Consider the following 13,720-nt stretch of genomic DNA (forward strand, 5'->3'; position numbering starts at 1 on the left):
GTTAGGTTTGGACCCGTGCTTTCCAACCAGACACCAATGGAGCATCTCTTAGAACATAGAAACCAGCCCAATTTGCCCTTTTTCCCCTCTTTTCACATCATTTTCTATGTCTGAAACCAGAAGCTTGAGGGCACTGAACCCCCCCACTCCCAACATCCTATTGATGCCATCAGCATCCCTGGGGTTATTATGGAGCTCCCATTTTTGCTGCGTTGGCACATTTCTCCCCTTGCATTAAATCAGGGCATCATCAGCCTTGTATTTGTCCTACTTAGTGGTAGCATCCCCTCTTCCATATTAACCCCTAAATGGGTGTTCTTTGTTTCAGATGGTGATGGGGTGTTTTTTCTTGGTTGGTTTTGGGGTGTTTTTAAGGAAAATAATGATTTTGGGGCGCTAAAAGAGCCTGATTTCAGGTGAATTTGGGGGAGGTGGCTACATTTCCATGCAGTTCTCCTTTCCCCTCTATTTAATCCTTCTTTCCCCTCTATTTCCATGCATTTCTCCTCCTTTCCCCCCTATTTCCATGCGTTTCTCCCCCTTTCCCCTCTATTTCCATGCATTTCTCCTCCTTTCCCCTCTATTCCCATGCATTTCTCCTCCTTTCCCCCCTATTTCCATGCGTTTCTCCTCCTTTCCCCTCTATTTCCATGCATTTCCCCTCTATTTCCATGCATTTCTCCCCCTTTCCCCTCTATTTCCATGCATTTCCCCTCTATTTCCATGCATTTCTCCCCCTTTCCCCTCTATTTCCATGCCTTTCCCCTCTATTTCCATGCATTTCCCCTCTATTTCCATGCATTTCTCCCCCTTTCCCTCTATTTCCATGCCTTTCCCCTCTATTTCCATGCATTTCCCCTCTATTTCCATGCATTTCTCCCCCTTTCCCCTCTATTTCCATGCATTTCTCCCCCTTTCCCCTCTATTTCCATGCCTTTCCCCTCTATTCCCATGCCTTTCCCCTCTATTTCCATGCCTTTCCCCTCTATTTCCATGCATTTCTCCCCCTTTCCCCTCTATTTCCATGCATTTCTCCCCCTTTCCCCTCTATTCCCATGCCTTTCCCCTCTATTCCCATGCCTTTCCCCTCTATTCCCATGCCTTTCCCCTCTATTCCCATGCATTTCCCCTCTATTCCCATGCCTTTCCCCTCTATTCCCATGCCTTTCCCCTCTATTCCCATGCCTTTCCCCTCTATTCCCATGCCTTTCCCCTCTATTCCCATGCCTTTCCCCTCTATTCCCATGCATTTCCCCTCTATTCCCATGCCTTTCCCCTCTATTCCCATGCATTTCCCCTCTATTCCCATGCATTTCTCCCCCTTTCCCCTCTATTCCCATGCCTTTCCCCTCTATTCCCATGCATTTCCCCTCTATTCCCATGCCTTTCCCCTCTATTTCCATGCATTTCCCCTCTATTCCCATGCATTTCCCCTATTTCCATGCATTTCCCCTCTATTTCCATGCATTTCTCCCCCTTTCCCCTCTATTTCCATGCATTTCCCCTCTATTTCCATGCATTTCTCCTCCTTTCCCCTCTATTTCCATGCATTTCCCCTCTATTCCCATGCATTTCCCCTCTATTTCCATGCATTTCCCCTCTATTCCCATGCATTTCCCCTCTATTTCCATGCATTTCCCCTCTATTTCCATGCATTTCTCCCCCTTTCCCCTCTATTCCCATGCATTTCCCCTCTATTCCCATACCTTTCCCTTCTCCCCCCCCCAGCTCTACAGCGCCCCCTTACGATGGAAAGGCTCCTCCTCCCCCTGCTGGCTCTGAGCACCGCCGCGAAGGCCATGCCGTGCCCCAAGCGCTGCACGTGCCAAACGCTCTCCCCATCCTTCACCATCCTCTGCACCAAAACGGGGCTCCTCTTCGTGCCGCCCGGCCTCGACCGGCGCACGGCCGAGCTGCGCCTCATGGACAACTTCATCACCACGCTGCGGAGGAAGGACTTTGCCAACATGACCAACCTGCTCCACCTCACCCTGTCCAGGAACACCATCAGCCACATCATGCCTTACGCCTTCTCCGACCTCAAGGGCCTCCATGCCTTGCACTTGGACAGCAACCGCTTGACCCGCATCGACGAGGACCACCTCAAAGGCTTGGTCAACCTCCGCCACCTGATCCTCAGCAACAACCAACTGAGCTCCATCTCCCCCGCTTCCTTGGATGACTTCATTGAGACCATCGAAGACCTGGACCTGTCCTACAACAACCTCGCGCGCGTCCCTTGGGACACCATCGCCAAGCTCTCCAACGTCAACACCATCAGCTTGGACCACAACCTCATCGAGGCCGTGCCGGAAGGGATCTTCTCCAACCTCCATAAGTTGGCCCGTTTGGATATGACCTCCAACAAGCTGAAGAAGATCCCCCCGGATCCTTTGTTCTCCAGGATCCCCGTCTACACCAAACCCAAGGGCTCGCCCTTGTCCTCCTTGGTGCTCAGCTTTGGTGGGAACCCATTGCATTGTAACTGCGAACTGGTGTGGTTGAGGCGCCTCACTAGGGAGGATGACCTGGAAACCTGCGCCTCCCCACCGGAGCTCATGGGCAAGTACTTCTGGTCCATCAAAGAGGAGGAGTTTGTGTGCGAGCCCCCCATGATCACCCACCGCACCCCCAAGTTGATGGCGACCGAAGGGCAAAGCGTCTCCTTGAAGTGCAAAGCGGTCGGTGACCCCGATCCCTACGTCCGATGGATCGCTCCCGATGGGAAGCTGGTGTCCAACACATCCAGGACTATCTCCTATGAGAACGGGACCTTGGACATCCTCATTGCTTCAATAGGGGATAAAGGCACCTTCACCTGCATCGCGTCCAATGCCGCTGGTGAATCGACGGCGCCGGTTGAGCTCGCGGTGAGCCCGTACCCCAACCTTGCCAACAGCACCCATTGCGACAAGGATGCCGAACCCGGTCCGTCGGACATCCTCATCCCGGCCAAATCCAGCTTCCCCAATGAGACAAAGGGGGAGCAGGACAAGGGGGTGATGGTCACGGAGCTGACGTCTTCCTCGGCTCTTATCCGGTGGCCGGCCCAGCATCACCTGCCTGGGATGAGGATGTACCAGCTCCAGTACAACAGCTCCGCCGATGACATCCTCGTGTACAGGTAATGCTGGTCCTGCCACTGGGATGGGGGGCATGGGAGGAAGGCTCCAATGGGGCATCGTCTGCATCATCAGAGCTGCCTTGGAAGGAGGAACCCCATAGGAGGCAATGGGAGGAGGTGGTTGCATTCTTCACCCATCAAATGGGAGGCAATGGGAGGCACTGGTTGCCTCCTTCACCCATCAAACAGGAGGGAATGGGAGGCACTGGTTGCCTCCTTCACCCATCAAACAGGAGGGAATGGGAGGCACTGGTTGCCTCCTTCACCCATCAAACAGGAGACAATGGGAGGCACTGGTTGCCTCCTTCACCCATCAAACAGGAGGCAATGGGAGGCACTGGTTGCCTCCTTCACCCATCAAACAGGAGGCAATGGGAGGCACTGGTTGCCTCCTTCACCCATCAAACAGGAGGCAATGGGAGGCACTGGTTGCCTCCTTCACCCATCAAACAGGAGGCAATGGGAGGCACTGGTTGCCTCCTTCACCCATCAAACAGGAGGCAATGGGAGGCACTGGTTGCCTCCTTCACCCATCAAACAGGAGGCAATGGGAGGCACTGGTTGCCTCCATCACCCATCAAACAGGAGGCAATGGGAGGCACTGGTTGCCTCCTTCACCCATCAAACAGGAGGCAATGGGAGGCACTGGTTGCCTCCTTCACGCATCAAACAGGAGGCAATGGGAGGCACTGGTTGCCTCCATCACCCATCAAACAGGAGGCAATGGGAGGCACTGGTTGCCTCCTTCACCCATCAAACAGGAGGCAATGGGAGGCACTGGTTGCCTCCTTCACCCATCAAACAGGAGGCAATGGGAGGCACTGGTTGCCTCCTTCACCCATCAAACAGGAGGCAATGGGAGGCACACCATTTTGGGTGGAATTGAGGCTATTTTGGGTGGAATTGGGGCTATTTTGGTGCCCTTTAATGCTGAGGAAGTGTAATTCTGGTCCCCAAAAAGGATGGGAGAAATCAGGATGCCCAAAGCCCCTTTGTGCCCGTATGGGTATGGTGGTACCCTATTGTGCCAAACCAGCCCCTATCACTTGTAGTGTGCTTCCCTATGGAATGCTTGGGATGGACCCCAGTATCACCCAATCCCAATCCCTAGGGATGCCTCACGCTAGACTGGGATGCTCCAAGCCCTGTCTAACTTGGCCTTGGGCAATGCAAGGGGTGAGGCATCCAAACCATCCCCATTCCACCCATCCCAGTGTCCCAGTGCCCTCACTTCCTTATCTCCAACCTGTTCCAATGGGAACCCATCGCTCCTGGTCCTATGGCTCCGGTCCCATCCCCAGCATCCCTGCATCCCCATCTCCATCCCATTGAGGAGGGGCCATGGGTTCAACCCAGCATCAGAGCATCCCTTAGGGAGGAGAGGAGAGGAATCAGTGCCAGGGCTGCCAGCAGGCCAGGAGGGATGGGTGCCATTCATCCTCCCGTTGCCATGGTTACGGGCTAGAGAGGAGGCGGGGCTTGGTGGAGGGGAAGCAAGGGTCTCATATATATATATGTATATGTATGTATGTATACATATATATGAGATAGACATTCTGTGTATATATATTATATATATTCATACATATAATGTATACAGCATATATACACAATATGATGTTATATAAACTATACAGTATATATTAGAATATGTTATATAAAAGTCTATAGTGTACAGTATAATATATAGACAATAGCTAATATATATTACATATTATGTATATCTATAACATATATAATGTATTATATAAGATATAAAATTATATAATACATAATACAGATAATTATTTCAGTGAATGACTGTGATTGCTATATATAGAGTATATATGCTATGTAGTATATATTAGAATGTCCTACAAAATCTATAGTGTACATTATAATGTAGAATATATATCTAATAGATTAGATAATAGATAATAATAGATATTAGATATATTCCTATATATTCCTGTATATCTATTCCTCTAGATCCATTCCTATGTATATATTCCTATAGATCTATTCCTGTATATATATTCCTATATATCCATTCCTATAGATTTATTCCTCTATAGCCATTCCTATACATACCTATATATCTATTCCTATATATCTACTCCTGTATATCTATTCCTCTGCATCCATTCCTATATATATATTCCTATATATCCATTCCTCTGTATCTATTCCTCTGTATCCATTCCTATATATATATTCCTATATATCCATTCCTCTATATCTGTTCCTCTATATCCATTCCTATATATATATTCCTATATATCCATTCCTCTATATCTGTTCCTTTACATCCATTCCTATATATACCTCTATATATATTCCTGTCTACCTATTCCTATACATCTATTCCTATATACACTTGTACATATATTCCTCTATATTCCCATATATCTATTCCTATGTATACTTACATATCCATTCCTCTATATCTATTTGTATATATACTTGTATATCCATTCTTATATATCTATTCCTATATATACTTATCTATCCATTCCTATATATCTATTCCTATATATACTTGTATATCAATTCCTATATATCTATTCCTATATACACTTATCAATTCCTATATATCTATTCCTATATATACTTATCTATCCATTCCTATACGTCTATTCCTATATATACTTATCAATTCCTATATATCTATTCCTATGTATACTTATCCATTCCTCTATATCCTATCCCTACATATATTTCCATCCCTATATATCAATCCCTATACACCCATCAATCCCTATACACCCATTCCCCCATACACCCACTCATCCACCCCCATACTCCACCCCTACCCCCCCTCCTCCCCCCCCCCATTCCCCAATGGCAACACCCCCTTTTCCCTCCACCCCCACCAACCCCACCCCCTTTTCCCTCCCCCTTCCAGGATGCTCCCAGTGACCACCAACTCCTTCCAGTTGAGCGACCTGGTCCCCGGTCGCGCCTACGACCTGTGCGTGCTTGCGGTGCACGCCGACGGCGCCACGGCCCTACCGGCGACGCGGGGCCTGGGCTGCGTGGGCTTCACCACGCGGGAGGAGCGCGGGCGGTGCCGGGCGCTCCACGCGCACTTCCTGGGCGGCACCATGATCATCGCCATCGGTGGCATCATCGTGGCCTCGGTGCTCGTCTTCATCTTCCTCCTCCTCCTCAAGTACAAGGTCTCCAGCGGGCAGCCCAAGGGCAAGGAGCACAGAGTGGTTCACGGTTGCTGCCAGACCAATGGTGCCGGCGCGGTTCCGATCGCTGGTAAACTGGGAGAGGGGAGGGGAAGCTCCCAGCAGGAACATGGAGCTGGGAAGGGGAAAGAGGAGGAGGAGGAGGAGGAGGGGGATTGTGATGTCTGTGGGGTGATGGAAGCGTTGCCTTAATGGGCTTGGGGGCATCACGATGATGGGGATGGTGATGACGATGACGAAGATGATGATGATGATGATGATGAGATGCCTCTGGGACAATGGAAGCATTGCCTTAATGGCCTTGGGTTGATGATGATGATGATGATGATGATGATGGTGATGATGATGAGATGCCGTTGGGACGATGGAAGCGTTGCCTTAATGGCCTCAGGATGATGATGACGATGACGATGATGATGATGATGAGATGCCATTGGGACAATGGAAGCATTGCCTTAATGGCCTTGGGATGATGATGATGAAGATGATGATGATGATGGTGATGAGATGCCTTTGGGACGATGGAAACGTTGCCTTAAAGGCCTTGGGATGATGATGATGATGACGATGATGATGATGATGATGATGATGACGACGACGATGATGGTGATGAGGAGATGACTTTGGGACGATGGAAGCATTGCCTTAATGGCTTTGGGGGCATGATGATGATGGTGATGATGATGATGGTGATGATGCCATGCCTTTGGGACAATGGAAACGTTGCCTTAACGGCCTCGGGATGACGATGATGATGATGATGACGATGATGATGGTGATGAGGAGATGCCTTTGGGACCATGGAAACGTTGCCTTAAAGGCCTCGGGATGACGATGACGATGACGATGATGATGATGATGATGACGATGATAATGATGACGACGATGATGATGATGATGGTGATGATGATGATGATGATGCGATGCCTTTGGGACAATGGAAGCATTGCCTTAACGGCCTCGGGATGACGATGATGATGATGATGATGATGAAGAAGATGACGATGATGATGATGATGATGATGATGAGGATGATGATGATGATGATGATGAGATGCCATTGGGACGATGGAAGCATTGCCTTAATGGCCTTGGGATGACGATGATGATGATGATGATGAAGAAGATGATGACGATGATGATGATGATATGATGATGATGATGGTGATGATGATGTGATGCCTTTGGGACAATGGAAGCATTGCCTTAATGGCCTCGGGATGACGACGACGATGATGATGATGATGATGATGATGATGAAGATGATGACGATGATGAAGATGATGACGATGATGAAGATGAAGATGGGGACGCAGGGGGGGGGTGGGTTTCAAGCTGATTCTTCTCTATTTTTCAGAGCCGACGGGGTTTAACAAGAGTATTTTTTTAATGCCGGCCCCAATTTCTTGCATTCGGGGGCGGTTTTGGGACCGCGCTGGTTAAATCTCGAGGTGCGATTTGGGAACGGGTCCTGGGGTGGGGGAGGGGAGGGGGGATGCTCCGCTTATGGGGCCCATGGGTAATGGGGGGGATTGAGGGGGGTGATGGGATCTGTTGGGTGGATGCGGAGGGAGCAGCAGGGAAAGGACCTGCGGGAGATGGGAATGGCCTATGGGAGATGGGAAATCCCTATGGGAATGGTCTATGGGAGATGGGAATTGTCTATGGGAGATGGGAATTGTCTATGGGAACTGTCTATAGGAGATGGGAATGGTCTATGGGAATTGTCTATAGGAGATGGGAATTCCCTATGGGAATGGTCTATGGGAGATGGGAATTCCCTATGGGAATGGTCTATGGGAGATGGGAATTCCCTATGGGAATTGTCTATGGGAGATGGGAATTCCCTATGGGAATGGTCTATGGGAGGTGGGAATTCCCTATGGGAATTGTCTATAGGAGATGGGAATTCCCTATGGGAATTGTCTATGGGAGATGGGAATTGTCTATGGGAGATGGGAATTGTCTATGAGAGATGGGAATTCCCTATGGGAGACGGGAATTCCCTATGGGATTTGTCTATAGGAGATGGGAATTCCCTATGGGAATTGTCTATGGGAGATGGGAATTGTCTATGGGAATTGTCTATGGGAGAGGGAATTGTCTATAAGAATTGTCTATGGGAGATGGATGGGAATTGTCCATGGAAATTGTCTATGGGACACAGGAATTGTCTATGGGAATTGTCTATGGGAGATGGGAATTCCCTATGGGAATTCCCTATAGGAATTGTCTATGGGAATTGTCTATGGGAATTCCCTACGGGCGATGGGAACCCCCTACCTGGAATCCGGTCCCCCCCCTATGTGTGACGCTGAAGCAGCACCAGGCCCATCCCCAGCTCCTCCCCAGCAGCATCGCATGGGCTGGACCCATCCTTGCCCCATTGGCACCCACAGGGGGATTCCTGCCCTTTGGAAGCTCGGGATAACCGGGATTGGGCAAGGAGAACACAGGGATGCTTTGGGACCTCTGTGTCCCCATACAAGAACCAATGGGGTGGTGGGGGGGGGGGGATTCCCATTGTGTTTCCCTTATTCCTGCCCTTGTTTCCATGGGATCATCCAGAGGGAATCATGGGAATGATGCGGGAATCCCATCCTATTCCCCCCTATGGAAAAGAAGCATCACTGGAGAGTGGGTACCACTCCTATGCTGTACACCCAATGGAGCAGCATCACTGCTGGTCCCCATGCTCCCCAGCAAGCATCCTATGGGATGCTCGGGGTTATAAGGTGGGCACCGTTCCCACTCTTATTAGGATGAGCTCGGTCCCAAACCCAACCATTATAAACCATCCAGCCCCAATTGCCTCCAAACCGACCCAAAAGCGGCTTAAATTGCCCCAAAAGACCAAAAACCAACCCAAAATTGAGCCCAAATGGCTCAAAACCGGCTCAAACTCCCCCCAAAGAGCCTGGAATGCCCCCAAGCAGCTAAAAGGGCCCCAAAACTACACTCAGATTGCCCCAAATCAGCGGAAATGACCCCAAAAAGGGCTTCAATGGCCCTAAAGCAGCCCCAAAAGAGCTCAAAATTCCCTCCAAATGCCCCCAAACTGCGGGAATTCCCCCCAATTGCACCCAAATTGCCCCAAACCCTGCAGAAAAGCCCCCAATTCACCTTGAAATGCCCCAAAACTCCCTGAATTAGCCCCAAAACCACCCTCAGCCGGGCACTGGAGCCAGTGGGGGGGGGGGAAGGACACTGGGAATAGGGAATGGGCCACAATGGGAACACCAGAGGGGCCCCATTCCCATTCCCATTCCCATTCCGGTTCCCATTCCTGTTCCCATTCCCATTCCGGTTCCTATTCCCATTCCCATTCCCGTTCCCATTCCCATTCCGGTTCCCATTCTGGTTCCCATTCTGGTTCCCATTCCCGTTCCCATTCCCATTCCGGTTCCTATTCCCATTCCCATTCCGGTTCCTATTCCCATTCCCATTCCCGTTCCCATTCCAGTTCCCATTCCTGTTCCCATTCCCATTCCGGTTCCCATTCCCATTCCCATTCCGGTTCCCATTCCCGTTCCCATTCCCGTTCCCATTCCCGTTCCCATTCCCATTCCGGTTCCTATTCCCATTCCCATTCCGGTTCCTATTCCCATTCCCATTCCCGTTCCCATTCCGGTTCCCATTCCTGTTCCCATTCCCATTCCGGTTCCCATTCCCATTCCCATTCCGGTTCCCATTCCCGTTCCCATTCCCGTTCCCATTCCAGTTCCCATTCCCATTTCGGTTCCCATTCCCATTCCCGTTCCCGTCCCCGTTCCCGTTCCCGTTCCCGCGCCGCCCTCACGTGTCACTTCCGCGTAAGCGCGGGAAAAGGAGGCGTGGCTGGAAAACGGAGGGGGCGTGGCCCCGGCCTCGGCCACGGCGGCAGGAAAAGGGGGGGGGGGTCTGAGCCCCAAACATGGGGGGGGGGGGCCCGGGGGGTAATGGGGGGGGGGGCGGTGACAGGGACACCCCCCCCGGGGGCGGGGCCAGGTGAGCCCTCCCCCATGAGGGGCGTGGCAACGCTGGAAGGGGGCGTGGTCTGATTGGCTGGCTGCCGAAGGGGGGGCGGGTCCCGCTTGGGCAGGCTGCCAATGGGGGGGGGGTGGTGGTGGTGGTGTTGGGAAAGGGGGGGCGTGTCCTGGGCGGGGGGCTTGGGCCGGCAGCCAATGGGGCGTGCCTGAGGGGGCGTGGTCACGGGGAAGGGGGCGTGTCCGGGGAGGGGGGCTCGCTGCGGGCGGCGGCGGCGGCGGCCATGGACGGGCGGCCCGGGGCGAGGTACGGGGGGGGGGGGGTGGGAAAGTGGGGGGGGGGGGGAACGGGTTTTGGGGTAGGGGGGAGGGGGGGTCAGGCTCGGGTCCCTTGGGGGGGGCGGGGTCCTTGAGGAAAGAGCAGGATCCGGTCCGGGGGGGGGGGGGGCGGGGTCCGGGGGGGGGGGGTCCCAATGGGGGTCCCTTTGTGGGGGGGGGGGCAGGATAGGGCCCGTGGGGGGGGCGGGGTCCTGGGTCCGGGTCTTTTGGGGGGGGGGAGGGGAGGATTGAGCCAAGGGGGTCCTGGGGGGGAGGGGGGCACCTATGGGTGTTTATGGGGGGGCTGGGGCGGGTCATGGGGTCATGGGGGGGGCACACGCGTGTTCATGTGTGTGCATCACGTGTGGCCTTGGGGGGGGGGGGTCATCTGCACACACCCCCTCCGGTGCTTTGTACTGGTACCAGTTAGAGCCCAGAACTGGTCCCAGTTATTGCCTTGTCCCATTCAGTACCTGGTGATTGCTCCCAGTTGATGCCCAGTGAGTGGTCCCAGTTAGAGCCCAGACCTGGTCCCAGTTGGAGCCTGGGGCCGGTCCCAGTTAGAGCCTGGGACTAGTCCCAGTTGGTACCCAGGGACTGGTCCCAGTTAGAGCCCAGAACTGGTCCGAGTTGTTGCCTGGTCCCATTCAGTGCCCAGGGACTGGTCCCAGTTGGTACCCAATGACTGCTCCCAGTTAGACCCCAGTGACTGCTCCCAGTTATTGCCTTGTCCCGTTCAGTGCCTGGTGACTGCTCCCAGTTAGAGCCCAGAACTGGTCCCAGTTATTGCCTTGTCCCCATTCTCTTCCCAGTGACTGCTCCCAGTTAGAGCCCGGAACTGGTCCCAGTTATTGCCTGGTCCCATTCAGTGCCTGGTGACTGCTCCCAGTTAGAGCCCAGAACTGGTCCCAGTTAAAGCCTGTTCCCATTCACTTCCCAGTGACTGCTCCCAGTTAGAGCCTGGGGCTGGTCCCAGTTAGAGCCTGTTCCCATTCACTTCCCAGTGACTGCTCCCAGTTAGAGCCCAGGTACTGGTCCCAGTTAGAGCCCAGAACTGATCCCAGTTGGTACCCAATGACTGCTCCCAGTTAGACCCCAGTGACTGCTCCCAGTTATTGCCTTGTCCCGTTCAGTGCCTGGTGACTGCTCCCAGTTAGACCCCAGTGACTGGTCCCAGTTAGAGCCTGGGGCTGGTCCCAGTTAGAGCCTGTTCCCATTCCCTTCCCAGTGACTGCTCCCAGTGACTGCTCCCAGTCCTCCCAGTACCTCCACGGGGTGGCAGGGACCGAGCCGGTCCCGATCGGGAGCTGCCAGCGCACGTGTGGGCGTGCCCCGATCGGCCTCATTAGCATAGATTAGCATAAATTAGCATAGATTAGCATAGATTAGCATGCATTGACACACATCGGCGCGGCCCCGGGCGCGGCGCCAGGGACAGGAACAGCGCGTCCCGAGCGGGGCCAGCGCCGAGCACGTAGGGAGAGGGGGGGGGGAATGGGGGGAGAGGGAGCGGGATGGAGACAGGGAAACAGGGAGATACTGGGATATACTGGGATATACTGGGAGATACTGGGAGATACTGGGAGATACTGGGAGATACTGGGAGATACTGGGAGAGAGACTGGGAGAGACTGGGAGAGAGACTGGGATATACTGGGATAGACTGGGAGAGACTGGGAGAGAGACTGGGGGAGAGACTGGGAGAGACTGGGAGAGACTGGGAGAGAGACTGGGAGAGACTGGGAGAGAGACTGGGATATACTGGGAGAGACTGGGAGAGACTGGGAGAGAGACTGGGAGAGACTGGGATATACTGGGAGAGACTGGGAGAGAGACTGGGAGAGACTGGGAGAGAAACTGGGATATACTGGGAGATACTGGGATATACTGGGAGAGAGACTGGGAGAGACTGGGATATATTGGGAGAGAGACTGGGAGAGACTGAGATATACTGGGAGAGAAACTGGGAGAGAGACTGGGAGAGAGACTGGGATATACTGGGAGAGAAACTGGGAGAGAGACTGGGAGAGAGACTGGGATGGATACAGGGAGAGAGACTGGGATATACAGGGAGAGAGACTGGGATATACAGGGAGAGACTGGGAGAGAAACTGGGAGAGAGACTGGGAGAGACTGGGAGAGACTGGGAGAGAGACTGGGATATACTGGGAGAGACTGGGAGAGAGACTGGGAGAGAGACTGGGAGAGACTGGGAGAGACTGGGAGAGAGACTGGGAGAGAGACTGGGAGAGAGACTGGGAGAGAGACTGGGAGAGACTGGGAGAGAGACTGGGAGAGAGACTGGGAGAGAGACTGGGAGAGACTGGGAGACACAGGGAGAGAGACTGGGATGGATACTGGGAGAGAGACTGGGATATACTGGGAGAGAGACTGGGAGAGACTGGGAGAGAGACTGGGATATACGGGGATAGACTGGGATAGAGACTGGGAGAGAGACTGGGAGAGATACTGGGATATACTGGGGTATACTGGGATATACTGGGAGAGAGACTGGGAGAGACTGGGAGAGAGACTGGGAGAGAAACTGGGATATACAGGGAGAGAGACTGGGAGAGAAACTGGGATATACTGGGATATACTGGGAGAGAGACTGGGAGAGAGACTGGGAGAGAAACTGGGATATACTGGGATATACTGGGAGAGACTGGAAGAGACTGGGAGAGAAACTGGGATATACTGGGATATACTGGGAGAGAGACTGGGAGCGACTGGGAGAGAAACCGGGATATACTGGGAGAGACTGGGAGAGAAACTGGGATATACTGGGATATACTGGGATATACTGGGAGATACTGGGAGAGAGACCCCCCCATCACCCCGCAGGTGCCCCCCGGAGCTGCGTCGGGAGCGCTCCCGGGACGCGGCCCGGAGCCGGCGCAGCCGCGAGGCCGAGGTCTTCTTCCAGCTGGCGCGGGCCCTGCCCTTCGCCCGCGGCGTCAGCGCCCACCTGGACAAGGCGTCCGTGATGCGCCTGACCATCAGCTACCTGCGCCTGCGCCGCCTCCTGGCTCACGGTGCCACCCAACACCCTGCATCCCATAGAGCATCCCATAGAGCATCCATAGAGCATCCCATAGAGCATCCATAGAGCATCCCATAGAGCATCCATAGAGCAT

The 13,720-nt window shown here is 53.0% G+C and overlaps 1 protein-coding gene across 1 annotated transcript; it reads left to right on the plus strand.

Moving 5' to 3' along the window:
* The first annotated feature begins 1,748 nt into the window (after positions 1 to 1,748).
* Positions 1,749 to 3,128, plus strand: LOC133215424 (leucine-rich repeat and fibronectin type III domain-containing protein 1-like protein). Its single transcript, XM_061359451.1, has one exon. The coding sequence runs from the start codon at positions 1,749 to 1,751 to the stop codon at positions 3,126 to 3,128; it is 1,380 nt and encodes a 459-aa protein (XP_061215435.1).
* Positions 3,129 to 13,720: the final 10,592 nt, after the last annotated feature.

The sequence above is a fragment of the Neopsephotus bourkii genome, unplaced genomic scaffold (genome assembly GCF_033783945.1).
Source record: "Neopsephotus bourkii isolate Nb327-2 ecotype Australia unplaced genomic scaffold, CSIRO-AGI_Nbou_v1 NB_978, whole genome shotgun sequence".
Taxonomy (NCBI): Eukaryota; Metazoa; Chordata; class Aves; order Psittaciformes; family Psittacidae; genus Neopsephotus; species Neopsephotus bourkii.